General features: G+C 42.2%; 1 protein-coding gene across 1 annotated transcript in view; it reads right to left on the bottom strand.

The window, feature by feature from the left end:
* Positions 1-447: 447 nt before the first annotated feature.
* The window catches only part of PLCH1 (phospholipase C eta 1), a 131,094-nt gene continuing 112,644 nt past the window's right edge, over positions 448-18,897 (bottom strand). Inside the window, exons 15-23 of the mRNA XM_087818366.1 lie at positions 17,281-17,378; positions 14,378-14,557; positions 14,184-14,291; positions 13,056-13,180; positions 10,594-10,678; positions 8,587-8,733; positions 8,278-8,357; positions 5,901-6,255; positions 448-3,529 (exon numbers count right to left, since the gene is read on the bottom strand). Coding sequence (XP_087674492.1) covers positions 1,449-3,529; positions 5,901-6,255; positions 8,278-8,357; positions 8,587-8,733; positions 10,594-10,678; positions 13,056-13,180; positions 14,184-14,291; positions 14,378-14,557; positions 17,281-17,378 — 3,259 coding nt within the window. The 3' untranslated portion in view covers positions 448-1,448. The remainder of the gene's footprint in view (positions 3,530-5,900; positions 6,256-8,277; positions 8,358-8,586; positions 8,734-10,593; positions 10,679-13,055; positions 13,181-14,183; positions 14,292-14,377; positions 14,558-17,280; positions 17,379-18,897) is intronic.

The raw sequence follows: 18,897 nt of genomic DNA, 5'->3' as shown, positions 1-18,897 counted from the left end.
GGACTGAGGGTGGCCAGGGTCTGATTGCTTTCCTCCCCACTCTTCTCTCACACAACAAAGCTTCAGATCGTCTGATCTGCCAAACACAGCATCTTGCATGACTTTCCCTGAACCCCTCCCCCCGGGGCAAGATTTGGGAAGGAATATTTTTAAGTTGGCAATACCAACACCAAATGCAAAAAAACTCATTATATTTGATTTCTTTTCAAGTCACCTTACAAATAAGGTCTTTAAAGCATCAGGAAAACGCTCAAAGACATAAATTGCTGCTTATAACCGTCCCCTGTAGAACTTATACCTTCTGCTACGAAGAGATGAAAAGGAAAGTATTTCCAAATGCTCTGAGTTCTTTACTCAACAGTCATCATATGAACTTTAATTGAAAAAAAGGTCACCGAGTGTTTAAAAATCTGCTTTAATTATATTTTCATGAATTCCAAGAAGAACATCATTGCGGTTAATGTTACAAAAAAGCAAAGAGGGACATCTGAACATGCAATAAAAAAAAAATGGATTCACAGTGAAAAGAATGTATGTTGGTACTAAAATATATAGTTACTTGGATCCCTGAAGGAAAAAGGTTTCGTCTAATTATCTATTCACTTGGATTTTATTATGATAAAGTTTTTTTTCCCTCAAAAGCTTTGGGCGAAGTTTTCATTTCTGCTACTATTGTTAGGGTCTGGAAAGCCCTCATTTTGAAAGCCATTATTTGCAGTCTATAATTTAATCAGAAAATTAGAAAGAAAAGTACAACAGCTTGGCAACTGTGTTCTTGTTACATACAAAGCCATTAGCAAAAATATGTAATAAAATGTATGTAAAACAAACAATTGTGTCCCTATATACATAAGTTTTCTTTGTTCCTCTCACCCTCGCAGCCTGCTGTAAAATGAGAGGGTCTGGGGGGAGCAGCTACCAATCTCCTTTGAACTCTTATGCTGGTTGGGGGAGAGAGATCGTAAAAGGTAAGGTAACTTTTAATCATCTTTTAACTGAGTTATAAAAACGCATCTGGGCTTCTCAACAAAGAAGGAAACACAGGGACGATGATAATGGCTTTAAAATAAAGAATTCATCCCTTTGTCCTTTGCAAAGTCTCTTAGGTCAAGTCAAAGAGTAACAATGACCACATTTGTGACTGTGACGTGAGGTGAAACATACAAACACTGTAACAAGCTGCTGAGAAGGTTCGCGTCTAGCGCATGCACATATTTCATACCGATAGAGTTTACGCCAAGGGGGAGAGGTCCGAGGTACGTGGGAAATGCCACCCAACTCTATATTATAAATGCATGAACAGCAAGGACCCATGGAGTCAAAGGGAGACCAAGATACAAGTTTAAAAATACATTTTAAAATGATTTCAAAGCTAAGGACTATTTACTGAAAACTCTGACAATTCTACAGGACATTTTGTAAACACTGAAAATGCGGCTTTACGTCATTCACAGTCTCAAAAGAAAATAAATCTCCGGTTTATCGTCGCTGCCGGGCTCCGTCTGCAGCGCCGAGCGGTGGGAGCCGAGCGGGTCGGCGGCGCCCGCGCGCAGCGCGCACGCGCCCTCGGGGGCGCCTCTGCGCTCCAGGCCGCGGCCCTTGGCGCCGCCCAGGTAGCCGGCGATGTAGGAGCCCGTGGAGTGCCGGTTCCCCGCGGGCGGGGCCGCTGCGGGCCGCGGTCGCAGGATCACTCCGCCCTCCGGGGCGGGGTTCACGCCCTTCTGCTTGTTGGCTTCCTGCTTTTCCTTGGCACGACTGGCAATGTTGCGCACCCTGCTCTGACTCCTGGAGGACAGCTTTCTGACCAGCGCCTTGGGGAACTGACTGGCATCCTGCTTTGAATACAGCACTTGGCAGCTGTCCTCCTGGTCGAAGGAGACAAGTTTCCTTAGCTGCTCGGTCAGGGCATCCATAGGCTCTAAGGACTCTGTCTTCATAGTCACACCCTTCCTGTCTCTGATGCCGGTTGTAACAAAACTCTTACTAATGCACTGGTACTTGCTTTCAAAATTGCAGGCAATGTCCTCCGATGTTAAGTCCCCCAGACTTTTGGATTTGCAAGGACTGGGCAGCTTCAGAACAGGCAGGGGAGGGTGTGGGGATGGCTTGGGCACAGGGGCATGCAAGTTTTGAGCACTGGATGGGGGCCCGCAGGTCTGGTTCATTTTGGCATCTGAATTTGAGAAGTGCTTGTGCATAAAAGCAGCACCCTGATAGGCTAGAGAAGAAATACTTTGATTTTTGACATCTTGAATATCATTGAATATTTCAGAGACAGAAGGGTGGAGAGTCTCTTTAGAGTAGCCGTTTCTCAAGCCTCTTTGAAAATGTTCCACCACATCCTGACTGTACTTGAGTTTTAAAGGAGAAGCCAGGTGACTCGTGCCTTCTGGCCTATATTCATAGGTGGTTACAGACAGATTTTCTGAGTCTCCACCCACTTCCACGAGACTGCTTTCCCCAGAAACCAAACCGAGAGCGGGATCGGCTATCGCATCTCCCAGTGTCAGGTCAGTGGAAGAAGCAGGGCCGTGGATCTTCAGTATTTCCCAGTCTTTCCCACTGGTGGGAGTTTTGGGTAACCAGCAGTGAGAAGTATTAGAGGGAGGAGGCGGGTTGCTTTCCAAGGCCCCTGTCTTGGCCTTACCAGAAGGGGCATCGTCTGGTTTGGTCTTAGAGTCATTCCGAGTGCAGGCGGTTTCACAAACAACTGTGCGTGCTGAGTGTTCGGCGGTCTCAGGACCTAAGAATGCGACCCGCTCAGGAGAGGAACACAGTAAGGATGACTGGGGTTTCCCCTTGGAAGAGCCATGCTTGAAGGGCATTTTTAGGTCCACGGTGGGCAAGGGAGGATGGCCTGACCTCACACTGGTGCCATGAAGCTGAGAAACAACGGTGACGTTCGCCTGATCCCTGGTCTCATCAAACTGGCCAATCAGTGCTGAGACGGAGCTGCCCGGCTCACTCTCATTGGTAAAAGTGACATTGTCAATAAGATGGGAAATGTCACTGTCCCGCAGGATGGCGGTGGAATGTAACTCAGGTGTGTCAGAACAGAGCGCAGAGACGTCTGACAGAGAAAAAGATGCCGCAGCTCTACCCTTACCCCAGTTACCTTCCACATTTTCCATCTCCAGATCGCTCTGCGAAAGGATGCTTCCCGACAGTGTGCTTTTCCCTTCCACAAAGCCCCCAGCGATGCCGTTTTCCTTGGCTGTCACACCACACAGATCTTGTGTTAGGCTGACTGCAGGGTCAAGGGCCAGGTGCTGCCCTGGGGACAGGGATTTGCTGGGGCAGGGGTGTTCCTGGCCAGCACCTGACACGGCTGATTTGGTGCTCCCACCCTTGGGACCTGGCGCTCCCACCTGCTCTGGGGCTGGCAGGTTGGCAGTACAAACAGCAGAGTCCCCTTGGCCGATGTCTTTGTGGAGAAGAGCGCTGGAGGAAGAAGATAACTTTTTGTTGAAATCTGGAAAATGCTGGTCTTTTATACTTGCCTTCCCGTTTCTGAAGCCATCCTTATCTTCTGCTGAAGGAAACAAACAACATTTTAGGCGACATGTAGCACTTTCTGTAGAAGATGCAAACACTCATGTTTGTCTTCAGACAGACAAATGGAGAATGTAAATCTGTTACACTGTGACTGAATATAAGTATGGATTGTACAGATTTGCAACAACATATCTGTGTGATGAATAAATGGTAAAATATATTTATAGGAATTTCGCTGAAGTTTCCCTTTGCATAGCTATTACATCAGTTAAGGATGTAATATTCATTACCAAAAAATGTCAATGAGTTACCATACTTTTACAGTGAGGATTACCTTAAGTTGTTTCCTATTCAGATTTGTACTACACAGAAGCATGGCAATAAAAACAGAACGAGACAGCTCTGTTAAACAAAGTACTGTGGCACCTGCAAGCAAGATACTATAAGCTTTCACAGTTAAGCATGAATTAGTAAAAAGCACAAATCATATTATTTCTAAAAAACATTTTGGCAAAAGATCTAATTTAATTAATTTCTAAAACAAATTGGAAGGTGTGACAGATATATTAAAATATCAATATATGCTGGCTTTAGAACGTAAAATTGAAGAATTGGTCACTAATTCTATGCCATTGTGAATACCTAATTTTCTGTAAATCTTTTTTTATTTTTTTTTTAATACACACATTTCACATTGCATTCTTCCATAAAAGAGGCAGTAAAATATCAGGCACAGTAAGGAAAACAAAAAAACACACAAATCACAGCAATCTGGGTTACCCCATCATGCTTAGGATAGTGCTAAGACAATATTAGGTGTTTAAATACTCTTGATCAGATTCTTTTAACAGTGTTCAAATACTTTCAGTCATAATATACAAAAAAGAATTGGTTTAACTTAGTAAATATTTTCCCAACTAAAAAAATTCATCATAAAAATTTGATAAACCAAAAATTATAAGGAAAAAAATTAAATAGCCTATGATGTTACCATTCAGAGACAGGCACTGCTAGTTTTGGAGAGGAACAGCCTATGTATAGAATTTTGTATTCAGCATTTTCTCCACTTAATGTTTTTTCAACATTATAACTTGAAGCATCCATGGCTATGATTTGCTCTATATTTGCCACAAATTTTATCTATACATATATATATATATATATATATATGAATGACTAACTTATATGATTGTTTTTCAAACGGAAGAAAGAAACATCATCTCAATATTGCTTTCTAACTCACCTTAATGATATTAACATCTTAATTTCAGCATTAACAGAATTGCTACCCATTTCTGTTGAATATAGCTTTATTTTCCCCCATACTCCATTTGGGGGACATAAATTTTGAAGCACATATTTCATCTCTTCTCTGATATTACTCTTAGCCAAATTTCAGACTTTTAAACTCCCCTTTCTCATTCAAATACACCATTCAAAAATCGGTTTGTCTCCCTAGAATATCTTAAAATAAAAACCAATACAAACAAAAAGGTATTTGCAAGGAAATCGATCATTGAAATTAGATTGCATAATAAAAGGAGAATTTCCTAAAGGAAACAGGTATCACATTCTACTTGTCTGAGATGATTCTGGGTTAGTTAAAACATACCTGTTGCAGAGACATCAAATGGCGCTAAGTTATCTATGAATTGGGAAGAGGAGTCACCAGCGCAAGTTGAGAATTCTTTGGAACATTGCAAGGCAGGCATCGCTCTTTACCAAGTTCTTCATATGAGTGAAGTATTTTGCTCAAATTAGGGAAAAGATGGGCAACACTGGGTCCCTATGCTTGAGGCGCCTCCAGCTGGGAAGGGGCCGCAGACCCGCTGCCTCCCCGCCAGCGCCCGGGGGTCAGGGAAACGGGCCACAGGAAACATCGCCCGAGCTGCCTCTTGAGGAAGCGCAGATGTTTAAGCGAAGACGGTAACCTGTCTTCACATCTGGCTTTTCCTCTTTCTCCACAAACATTTCCAGTCGCAGAAATGTATGTTGGGGAGAGAAATACAACTGCAGTCCCCTCAGAAAAACCAACACAATTCTGTTCAGCCTGAAAACAATCAGTATACACAGGACCCACGTAGAAAACCAAGATCCCTGCTCGTATTCTGCAGGTTTCCCCTCTCTGCATCACGCCTAATGGATGCCTCGGCTCCGTGCAGTCACAGCCCGTGGTGCCGCTGAGCCCTCACTGTCGCTTTCAGCTGCCGATGTGATTTTAAGGCTTAAGCGCTTCTACCACCCTCCCCGCAAAGTTTAAAATCTGGCCTGAAAAACAACTTTAAAAGCTATTTACCTTTCAGTCTATTTTACTTCGGCTACAAAATGTCAATGACGTTACAATAATTCAAGGCCAGAACGCGGCTTACAGGGGTTTCTTTTTAGAGAAACCTGGAGCCTCTTACCCAGGGAGCTCGCGGCCCCGGCCGGGCCTCCTGCTGTCCGGGGCGCGGGCGGTGACGGCGGCCCCGGGAGACACCGGTCCACGGGCATGGAGGCGGGGCGCGGCTGCAGGCTGCGCGCGGTCCTCCTGGCGACGCCGTCCTGCGCTCGGGCCGCCTCGCACGCGGCATCCTTCATCTCCACCGTCTCCTGGGAGCCCACTTTGCTCTTCTTCCTGCCCTTGGCCGGGGCGCTGGCCGAGCGCCGCAGGATCCGCTCCCCCAGCGACCGCTTGCGAAGGCAGAGGGCGCCGCCCTCGGAGGCCGCCTGCCGGGGGTGCTTGTGGAACAGCCCCCGGAGGCCCTGCAGCTGCCTGCTCTGGGGGCGCAAAAGGACGGCACAGGGTCAGCCCGCGCCGCGGCCGCAACCCGCCTTCTGCCTCCCCAGGGCTTTGCCTTTTCACGGGCAGCTCCACGGGAAACGGAGCACGGAACGAACTGTGCGGCCACTGCAGTATGTGCAGGCCGAGGAATAGCAGCGCGCAGCGCGTCTGCACAAGGTCATGCGCGGCCCGCCACCTTCCTTTGTGGGGAAGGCAGCCCCCCGCTTGCACAGCCAAGCTCTCCCACAACCTTCCTGCCGAGGTGACGAGACAGCAGGACAAGTTCCCACAGTGGACAGACGGTTAGACGCGTCAGCCGCTTTAAAGCAACAGATATGCGTTTGGAAGTGGGGCGCAGGGAGATGGGGTGACATGAGAGAGCATGCTGCCCCAAGCGCTTAGGACACACACACCAGCAAGAACCAAGCACCATGCTGAGAAACTACCTTTGTAGCTCCTAGAAAGTGCAATATAGTATAACTGGGGTTGAGTATTAAAGGGCTCCACTGCAAGGGAAGACAGACAGACAAGCACAATTTGGGCTCAGTTCAAGAAGGCAGAGCAAGAAGAAAATGAAAGAAATAAATGCGTGCGCTTCTATGAACCCTTTCTTCGAGTTCTGGCGATTTTAGCCCCAAGTTCATCCACTGCTCCGCTCACCACCACACTGCGGTGTGTGCATCCCACCCAAACAGGCCTTGAAGGTAATACATAATATGGCTTCTAAGTGGACACTTGCTTAGGAGAGAGAAGCCCTATGGAGCACTTTCTTTTTCATATTTTAATTTATTTCTGGATCAAGTTTTAAACAACTTCTGAATTTTATTGTTTCTCTCAAGTGTGATACATACTAGACAAATTACTTAGTTAGCCTGGGATTCCTAGAAATTCAAGAATCATTTTTCAATCATTTATATTTGTATGTATTTAGCCCAGAGTGAAAAATCTCAACGAGCAGCACAAACAGAAACCCAGGACTAAACATAGAAAGTCATGGACTAAAACTGCATCACTTTTAGAGATTAGGATCCTTAGACACCACCACCCCACCCCCTGACTGATGTGAGAAACATCTATCCCCAATTTAGGCTGAATTCGTCCATTCCCTAGCAATTGCCTTGTAGTCATGGTAATATTAACATCAGTGAACATTTTTGAGCATTTATTATATGCCAGGCAGGTTTCTAAAGATAACATATATTTATTGATTTATGAGGTAGGTGCTATTTTTGCTCCCCATTTACAGATGAGAAAGCTGAGGCACAGAGGATGTACGTGCCTCTGTGGCAGAAGCTCCAGTCCATGCAGACTTTCTGGGAAAGAGCACTGGATACTTCAGGGCCTTACTCAATGCTCTCAGAGTCCCTCCAAATCACATCTGGTTCTGAAAATTAATTCCACTGGCCAAGTTTCCAATTACTTGGCATGACCAGAGGACAGCCTATTGATTTATAAACCTCAAGTGAGTTCTACAATGAAGAGAGTAGCATCAGGAGAGAGCTAGAATACATTTTTGTGGTCCTGTGGGTGGCTTTAAATTCATTCTTGAGTTTTAGGTTTTCTGTTAAATACAATGACATCCAATGAAAGCATCCTGCCTAGAAGTGGCTGGGATCACAGCTTGGTTAGTACAAGTAATTCATCAAACATCTGAGATACTACATTTCCCATGGCAGACAGCTGGGACTTTTTAAAAATTAAAATAAAATTCAACAATTAACTATTTGAAGACAGTTTTAGCCAAACAGATGATCACCGGAGAGAATAGTTTTCTGTCAAGCCCAGAGAGGCCCTGGGGGGAAGGAATGAGTACACACCCCTAAAGAGCAGAAGGGACGCATGCGGATGGGGACCTGAGCACAGGACAGCATCCTGGGCTCACTGGGCTTCCCTATAGTTTTATGCTAAAGAACAGCTTGTCCAGATGTACATTCCTTTGATATAATTAGTCAATTAATAATTTTGTTAAGGACCATATTATTGTTGCATGAGGCTTTAAGCCGTATAATCTTTCTCACCTTTCCATAGATTTCATTGATTGTTATGTGGACAAATATGGATGCTTCTGTCAGTCCTTCCAAATAGACATGCCGGTAACCTGATAAGAGAAGAGAAAACAGTTTCCTTTCAGTTGAACTTGCATTTGGCTTCCCCATTGGTACAAGTCAGTTAAGATTCTGACTTTACCATTGTTCTTTACACTTCACAAAGCATGTGATATAACACATTTAACATGTCATGTATTGTACATATCACATATAGTATATTAAATCTTCCAAAGAAAATGGAATGGTCAGTCTAGAGAGAAAAGGCCAGCCCACACCTACCAGGCACTAAGCTGCTGAAGGTCACAGTTCTTTGTCCAACAAAGTCTCGTCCAATAGGATCGTGATCCCACACCAGGAACCGAACCAAAGCTATTTCTGGCATGTGCACTGTAAATGTCAGGGTTTCTTCCCACACAGGGTTAAATCCTTGGAGAAATAGGAAAAAAATCAAAAAAGCAAAGGGGCTGGCTAAAAATGAATTGGCTACAACATCTGCAAAGCAGGCAGTGAAAATTGCTTGCAATGGTTATTAAACTCGTGCAGATGACCCAGCCACTCCAGGATGCTTTACTGAAATAAAGCCTCAGAATTTACCCCACTGCTAGAAAATAATTGGTAAGAAAATTGCCTGTAGATGATTGCATCAGTTCTAATCATCTTTGATGCCAAACTGCACTGTAGAGAAAGCTCTGTCACACGATATTCAGGATGAATCAATAGGTCAAAAGTAGCTATAGTAGGGATCTAAGAACGTTTCAGCATAAAACGATAAAAGATGATTTCCACCCCCTCCGCACACAAGAGAATGATGCCCCTGGCTCATCAAAGATTCTGCTGCTGCAATAATCTCCAGCAACCGTTTCATAAGGAAGGTGCTATGCAGATTTTAATGCTTATATATCAAGCTATTTAATTCTTAAAGCAAGCTTCTAATGGTGGTAGGGTTTGTTTTGTTTTGTTTTCTATTTAAGAAAAAAAAAATGTATATTACTGACTTTCAAAAATTATACAAGTAACACATGCTCCTTTTTTAAAAGTAGTAATATAAGTATTTATAGATCATTTCATAGTTGAAAAATTGATGTTCAGAGAAACTAATGTGCCTAAGGTCACACAATTAGTGACAGAGCCTACTGAGACTCTTCATTATGGATTTCCAGTGGCTTCTCATGAAGCAAGGCCTTAATTCATAAAGATGACGTATTTTTATAGCTACTGAAAATAAACAGAAAGGTCTATAATTCAAATTCTAAATGTAAAACTACATTTATTTCTTGGTAAGATTCTCTCAGATAAAATAATTATTTAAACTGATAAAAATTTAATACTCTATAAGTTTTCCCTTTCTAAAAATGAAAGTGTTTTATTAAACGTATGCATTCAGGGGCATTGGCATTTAACCCTGTTAAACACCTTAGCTAATGACATAATTATGGACTGAAAATCATCGAAATGCAGCCCCTCCTGAACAAAAGAAGAGATTATCTTTTTGTTGACTTAGGGATGACCTCTCATTGACTTCTGGAAAAATAAACCTATTGAACATTGGTAGGAAAACACAATATAGAAAGTTGGTTTCTTTAAACATGGCATTTAAGTAATAAGTTTGTGCTAATCTTGAACCCCCAAATTCCTTTCCTTAAGCTATTGCTTAGAAAAACTCCTCTTAAGGTCTCTTTATGAATTTCTAATTTCTTCAGTGTTTTGAAATTTGAGAAAAACAAGTATGCAATGTTGTCAAATGTATGAACAAACACAATTTTTGATTACCAAGAAAAAGACACGAAGGTTGGGTAAAGAAAGCTGTCTTTACATTATGGTCAAAATAACAAGAATGCTCCACATGTACATATTCAAGAAGCAAACTTGCCAGAGCGTGCTATGTTCGCCTTTAGAGTTTTACATGCTCCGGAAACCACAAGAGATCATCAGGACATAGCCTTCACGAATGAGAGCTTTGAGAACTCACATAATGAAAACACAATATAAAAATATAGCATTTTCCTAAGTGGAATTTTAAGCCAACCCTTTAAAATATCATTTATTTTTTGCACTAGAAAAAAATGTTTGCTTCAAAAGCAAAAGTCTTGAGAGCCTAGATTACAATGTCCATCAAAACATTCCACATTTACTTAGTTTTATGTGCCTAATAGACCTTAACATCAACTGAGACAGCAGTTACGAACTTAAGAAATTTCTTCTCTATGTAGACACATTTTTGTTTCTCAGTGCAAATTCTATTTCTAGAGCATTCTGGTTGAAAGTGAACACAGATCATCATCTTACCATTGTCATCCACCACACGGGTTTGATCTTTACAACAATCAACTGGCAATCCAATAATTTCAACTTCAACAAAAGGATCAATGATCTATATAAATGAAGAGAGTGTATTATAACAACTGATACATTTCTATACATGTGTTAATTAATATGAGAATACTGGCCAAAATGTCTACATTTCAACAATAACCTATTTTATTAGGGGCTTAACAAGAAAGAGAAACTGAAGTAGGTGCAACAGATTTGGATACATGAGACAGTAATAAAAGAACAGACTGAATTTTTGTTGGCCAATGTCTACTATTGCTATACAAACTTCACCTGATGACCCAACAGAAATGAGAGCTTCTGTCCATGCACGAATGCTCAGAGCAGCTGTATTTATAATAGTCACGCAGTGGAAACGACCTGTATGTCTATTATGAGTGGGTTGGATAAATTGTGAAATAAATACTATACAACACTGAAAAAGAACAAAGTTCTGCTACACAGACATAATGTTGAACAAGCTAGACATAAAAGAGTCAATACTGTGAAAGTCAATTTACATAAAGTTTGAGCACAGACAAAATTTGTCTATTACGATAGGGGTTGGTGTTGGATGGGGGAGCAGTGTTGACCGAGACGACAGACAGAAGCTTTTGGGGGTTCTGTCTTTGAACTGGGTGGCATAGTGGTTAATCAAGCTATCCTCATTTGATTTGTGAATTTTAATGTCGTTAAGTCAGTGGATACTATAATATAAATTTTAAAATACTTAAAAAGATTAAAAAGCAGTCAAAAGAAAAAATATGAGCATTGAGTCTTCCTCCGACCTCCTGCACCTCACGCCTCCCCTAGGGAAGGCCTCCCGCCTCAGTGCCCATCTGTCACCTCTCCTTTGTGGCGCAGGTTCCAGACAATGAGCTACGAAGGACTAAAACCCTAGAGAACCCAGAGAGGGGAGAGAGTGACTGAAGTCTCAGAAAACACAGTTTCAGGAGTTTGGAGAGTAAAGAGAAGATAGTTTCCTCCTCTGTGAGCAGAGAGAGCAGTGTCTGCTTCAGCCCACTGCAAGCCCCGGGAGAGCCCAGAAGAACGGCATCGGAAGGGCTGCGGAGAGATTTGGGAGGCAGGACACGGTCATTTACTAGACGAAGGTGGTCATTTACTAGATGTAGAGAGAGAGAAAAAAGGTGAAGATTAAAGATGACAATTTCTGATGGGGAGCAAGAAAAACTGACATTCCATTCACAGAAATATGAATAATGTGAGAGATCATGGGAGCCTGGGTGGGGAGGAAAAAACCTCTATTTTTCTTTTCATTACCCTCTGAGTAAAGGACACCACAGAAGTATCAGTACTGCAATTTTGTGCCTGACAGAAATCATGGATGTTCTCATGTCACATGATGGCTGTGGCAGAAATCTCCATGTATCATCTATAAGCATCACGACTTAAAATTCTAATAGTGATTAGGCCACCCATAGAACCTGCTATTTACTGCATTAATAGACACATGTATCTGCATGTCACAATTTGTTTTTAATATTTTGATATGTGAATTTCAATGTAATTGGTTTCCTGTGTAGCCCTCTTTTATTTTATGCATTTAAAAACATTATTCTGAGAAGGGCCTCATCAGATACCAAAGGGTCCCACGGCTCAAAAAAAGTTACAATATCCTGATAAAGAACCTTGTAAGCCAAGATAAGGAGACTCTTTTGTTTTCATTACAAAGACAGACAGTCCCTATACATTTAAAAGATCACTCTAACTCCACAGACTATGTATTAATTACAAAGGTAAAGAGGTAGCTATATAATGAAAAACATCTGGAAGATCTGGAGACAAAGAGTTTATAGTTAACATCCAACTGCAGAGCTGCGTGGTTTCCCCCGTCATTCGAGATCCAGAGAGGACGGTTTCACAGGTGGGACAGGCAAAGAACCTGAAGTGATGGACCCCCGAGAGGAAGGGCATGAGCATAGGATGGGCTGACGGGTAGGGAGAAAACGGAGGCCATGAAGGCCAAGACCGGGTGTAATGGGGACAATGGGATAGAAGCTCTGGAAAGAGAGGACGCTGAGGACAGAGTGGAGACATTTTAAAACCATGCTACACGGGTGCAGCAAGTCATGACAAGAGTCAGCATGTGGCCGGCGCAGGTGGCTGATGGCAGCAGAGGGGAGGGGATGAGGAGTGTGGTTGGGAAGTTAAGACATATCCTTACGCAATGTTTCCATTAATAATAAAGTTGTTCTTTGCACCCCAACGTTAGTGTTGCCAGTGTCAGTCTTGAATAATGAATTGAATTGTGTGAACTCATGCCTCCAAGGACTGTGTGCTTCGCCCATACGCTGGTTAATGTCTGGTGAGCTGAGATCAGTGCTCATTTATGAACACACACACCCCTGACGTTTTGGAGGAAGTGCGAGCACAATCCATCAATCATATAATTAACCACTGGGTCATGCACGGCTTACCTCTCCTCGGTCTCCAAACATGGAGTCAGGAGGTTTGGGGAGTTGTTGTCCACTGATCACTTTCAGGATGAGCTGCTTTTTGGGGTTGGCAGGAAGTGGATCACCCGAGAAAGGGTTGAAAGTACCTAAGTAAGCAGATGTTGAACTCTAAGGTTAGTAGCATGGAAACACACACACACTCACTCACAGCTAAAGCTGGTAGGACAAAGAAATAACAAACGCTGAGTTACTACAGTGTGTCCTAGAGCGGAGAAAGGATCACATAACTATGGGTGCAGCTTCTGCATGAGGCAGTGCCAGCTGGCATTTCCCTAGCTGTGGGTTTTGTTAGAATCCATGCTCCCAAAGGCGGACGAATGGGCCAATGTAAAGCAAGTGTCTGCGAGGCAATTATCAACCGTGGCAAGGGGGGAAGAGGCACATTTTATTCGAACGCCAGTAGTATAGAGAAGGGAGCAGTTGTGTCAGATTTAAATATTTTCCTAACCTAAACTATCTCGGCCACAGAGTGAATATAACAGGCAGAAAGAAGATCTGAAACTAAACCGATAGCAGCGCAGAACACGCAAAGCAAAGAATCCTGAAGACATACCTGGCCACATATTTTTATCTGAATTGTTAAAAATCCAATTTGGAGACTGTTAATAGGCAGAACCAAAAAAAAAAAAAAAAAACCATGTTTTTTGATTCAACTCTACATTATCTGTTCTTCTTTGTTAGCACTGCTTCGTAATTGGACCATACTGACTAAAGGGCTTGATAAAATTGTTCCAGGTGGTATTTTAATTTTGCCACCACGTTTCCAACTCATTCTCCCTAGGGAAGTTTCTGAAAGGGCTCAGACCTCAGAAGAGAGTCCAGCTGGCAAGTCAGGTCAGTGACTATCATGCTGGGCACTGGATTTCAGAGGACAATCCATCGCTACCCCTGTCCCCGTACCATGCGTAACCCCAGGAGAGAACATTCTAAACATGGTGGCGCGACCAGAGTTTCAGTTTACACTCCAACCCCTTAACCTACCTCTTTTTTGTAATCATGTTGCAAAGCACTGGGGTATCACACGTTCTAGAGCGCTCCTTCCATAGCGCTCACCTGCGTTCAGGACACGGCTATGGAATTAACACCTACCTTTGCACATTTGCTGGGGTTTGAGGACATAGCCACAGTTGCCATTCGTCTTGAATTTGGCTCGATTTAGCTGCATGATTCGCCCTTCGGACTGGTAGTTCAGAGCCACTGTGCAAGTTCAAAGTTTGAGAGAATTAGGCAAAAGGCCAGCACAGGCTGCGGGCACAGAGCCTCGCGCACGCCGGCACACGCACCTAGCTGGCAGCCCGCGTTCCAGTAGGGCAGGGGGTTGAAGTTGCTGGAGTCAATGCGGTAGGCTGAGGGGTAGATCCTCGTGAGCTGCTTCTGGTTATAGATCATGAACTGCTCTGATTTCTGCTGAACCACCTGATGTGCCCTCGTTTCACTGAATGATAACACATTTCCTGTGGTTCCTGGCAGTTTTTAAGAAAGAAAAAAGAAAAGTGAGAACTACAGAAAAAAACCCTCCTCAGGAAAGACCTTATAACATATCAGGAAATACCCACAGTAAAAGGGCAGGGGCAGCTCCTGACCAAGAAAGATCCATGTAATTCTAACCTGGGACTTTTTTGCCATTTTGAGGCCAAATATGTGCTTTGCTAAGATAACTGCCTATTTTGAGGTCCCATGTTCTCCCAAGAGTTTAACCATGTCACTAACTCATGTCTATCTGGCTAGTCTGAATGAGTGGGCAGGAAAAAAATTTTAGGTGCACAATTCAAACAGAATGTCTTTGCCAAAGACATAGACAGTCACGGATAAATAAAACTATGTAACTTAGTCCTGATAACAGAGAGACATTCATTGAAGACATTCATCTAAATAGTACACACGTGAAACACATATTAACTAATAGCAATCAGAAATGAAGAAAAAACACACAATTCCAAAAAAGAAAATTTGAGTTTCCAAGTTAATCTGAATAGAATTTTGGAACTAGTCAAAACCTGCTTGGGAGGTAAAAATATAATGGAGAAAGAGTTCAAGAGAGCGTTCTAAAGAAATAAAGTTTCAGAAACAAGAACAATCATCTACCTACCCAGGTTTGTAAGTAATGGGAAAATAAAGGGAGGTAAACAAACAGGAAGCTTATAGTAAAATTTCTGCTTGACAATCATCAGGTGGGGTCAGTCAAGGGCCAAGGAAACCTCAAGTTTGGGATCATGATGGAGTAAACCTCCAAACATTTACTATGCTATGCTTTTTCTCAATCCCACCTTTCACACCATGTCTACACTACCCCCACTACTCCCACCCCTTCACCAGACATCCACACCCCATACCCAAAACTACCACCCATATGTCTCTTGGACCTGTTGGGAGAGATTAGTCTGGAGAAAGATCCAAACTTGCCCAGAGTCTCAATTTCATTCGATTGTGTTCTGTGACAGCTGAGTGTGTCTGAACCCAGACGGAGGGACATGGCCCATGAAACCAAGCGGTAGAACTATAGTCTAACTTGGAACAACTGATCCAAATGATACCCAGACTGTGTGTGTTAATTTGAGCACACAGTCTCCCAGGGTGTCCATTGTCCTCAGGGTTGTACACCCTTAGACAGTAAATGCTGGCCAAGTGACTAACAATGACACTCTAGAGATGGAACTTGGAATAGTCATAAATACAGGTGGAAGGCAAAGAAATTAGAGAATTAGTTTTTAATCTGATGATGCGCCTCATATGAACTCTTGCCTTATCATATCTTATTGACATTAACTTGTTAACATAGTTCACATCTTAAGTATTCTAAAAATAAACTTATTTGAGGATTTTGATGAATACTTTGAACATGATAGGAAAAAATATAGTCATTTGACAAGTCACATGCAGATAATGTAGTACCGTAATCAGTACCACTGTTTGCTGTCTCTCCACATAAATATGCATACCACATTGTCATTAAGATGACCTTGATAATTAGGCATACATATATCAGTTCATATATCAATAGAGTTGAGTTGTTTGCATTAGAATAAGCTGTTCATTCATTAGCTATTGTTCAATTTAAGACTAACTAGAAAACCCACAAAAGACAAAAACAGCTGAAATTCAAGAGCTAAATAGTACTCAAAATTATTTTTCCATTAAGCTAATATAATTATGATTCCCTAAGGCATTTGCTAGACATTATATTTCTCTAAACCAAATATACCTTCAACTCCATTAAACCACTCTGAGTTTATTGGCTAGCTGTGGGCAGTTATTACAAGAATGTGTTGTTCACGTGCTGAGGATCCTACAGTTTATCATGCTCTTACATGTAAAACTAATTTAAATTTTTTATAACTGTCACCATTTGAAGAAGAAATCAATACCAAAGGGAAGAAAATCTGCATATCAAAAAAGATATACTTGTGGAGTTAGGGGGGAAAAGAAATCTGAGGAAAAATCCTGGGGGTTTGTGGGGACATAAGACTCACCACTCACCACAATGTTGAGAAAATGGGAGATTCTGATGGACATTTAACTTCTACTCATTGAAAGTAGACTGAAAAGCCACATGACTGTGGTTTAGGTCTATAAACATTCATTAACTGAACAAAATAGAAATGAGAAGGGCAGCAAATAAAGGGGAAAAGTATAACTAGCAGGAACTTCCAAGGTAAGGGCAGTTGTGTCTAGAATTTCTCAACTCAAATTATGGCAATTAATATAAGAAAAATCAGTGAAAATACTTCTGAAATTTGTGTTCTTTTTTACTAAAATCTCAACCTTTGCATTAAATTCTTTTCATCCAAGTCAAATTTTCCAATGAGAAAATACAAGGCTTTTCAAGGTGTTATTTAGGCCAATTAATTTCTTCTTTATTCTGGTCATTCACACTGGGAATGGCCATCAGACCAGGTCAGGTCTCCACAGACCTTGCTCTGATGCATTTGTCTTTTTTATAAGACAGTTCTCCTCTGCCCTGTAGGAAATTTCTCTGACCTCCAGACAATCAGGCAACCACAGTAATCAACAGAGCCCTCGCTGTGAGCTCAAAGCTTTGTCCTGGCAGTCGATTTCCTGACAACTCAAGTTGGATTGTACCCAGTTTCAGAAATGTGTGATGATCTGATTAGCAAAAGATTCATTAACTATTGACAAAGAAAAGCCAAGAATATTCATCCAAGAGAGAAAAACACTCGGTCCTTACCATCGTCCACGATGTCCTGGGCTGCCACGGAGTTTGTGTACACCACCAAGTCAGAGAGCTCTCGGCAGAGCTTCATGGTTTTCCTCCGGCGACCCAACCTGCGAAATACACACCCAGGGACTCGTGACATTTTAGACCTGGAAGAAGTTTGGACCTTTGTTTACTCTGAGTTTCCTACCTGCTCCTAATGGATTCAGGATTAGAACCCAAACTTGTTTCCTAGTTCAGCACTCTTTCCACTACAAAACCCTACTTATGTGCTTGTATCCAGAGCTCATTCAAACCAGTCTCTTCTCAAGTATTTGGGAGGTCTACTGTGAAGGGCTGGATCCCACGGTTACCCAGCCAGGGGTTAACACCGGAGTTCACCAGGAATCTACCCTGGTTTGGCAGAAGGAGAACCTGAACTGAAGAACGGAAACACTGCATTGTGGGCCACAAGAGTTATAGGAAATCTAAAGGGAAATACACCAAAACTTCCATAGTGATTATCTTTTAGAAGTGCAATGACAAGTGATTTTATTTTCTTCTTTATGCTTTTTCTAAATACTTCATCTTTCTTAAAGCAAACATCTATTACTTTGTTCTCTCCCATAACCACCCCTAGGCTCTCCTCCACAACTTCACAAATTCTATACCACTCTTTCCCACAGCACAGTGCTCCACACTCTCCTCACATACGCGCTTTCTCCTCCAGGGTAACATCTGACAAAAACTCTAATGCTCGCCAACGAAGAAACACGTGGCCCACAAGAACATGAAAAGATGCTCAACATCACTAGTCATTAGGAAACTGCAAATCAGAGCTACAACGAGAAACGGCTTCACACCTAGGATGGCCATCACCAACAAGGCACGCAAGAACATGTGTTGGCAAGGATGAGAAAGTGGAACCGCAGCTCTGCTGGGGAATATGAAACAGTTCAAGTGTTGTGCCAAGATAGTGCTCCAGCTCTTCAGTAAGTTCAACAGCGTTACCACGACTCAGCAAGTCCACCTAAGTGTATGCCCAACATATGGCCACATAAAAACTTACACGTGAATGTTCATAACAGCATTATTCATAAGAGCCAAAGAGTGAAAACCACCTAAATGCCCTTCGACTAACGGTGGGTAAATAAAATGCAGTGTATTCATATAATAGAATATTGTTCAACAGTAACAAACAATGAAGTACATGGATGAATCTTGAAAACATATTAAATGAAAAGAGCCACACACAAAAGACCAAATATTATACGATTCCATTAATATGTAATGTCCTGAAAAGGCAAATCTATAGACAGAAAGTAGATTAGTTGGTGCTAGAGACTGGGGGAGAGAGAGATGGGGAATGGCTGCTAATGGTAGTTTCTTTTGATATGATAAAATGTTCTAGAATTAGATGGTAATGGTATAAATTTAATGACTCCATGCATATTTATTGAGCACCTATTAGAGACAAAGCAGTAAATGAACCAAACAAAAATCATTACTCTAATGGTACTTACATTCAATAAAAGAATTAAGGCCAAAATGCACCAACAGTACATTTTGCCAAGAAAGACATCATAAACTTAGGTATACAAATAAATGGGGACAGTTCATGTTGTTCCTTTACCATAATTAGGAAATTCT

The sequence above is a fragment of the Miniopterus natalensis genome, chromosome 6 (assembly GCF_054644295.1).
Source record: "Miniopterus natalensis isolate mMinNat1 chromosome 6, mMinNat1.hap1, whole genome shotgun sequence".
NCBI lineage: Eukaryota > Metazoa > Chordata > Mammalia > Chiroptera > Miniopteridae > Miniopterus > Miniopterus natalensis.
This window is presented reverse-complemented; position numbering and strand designations above follow the sequence as displayed.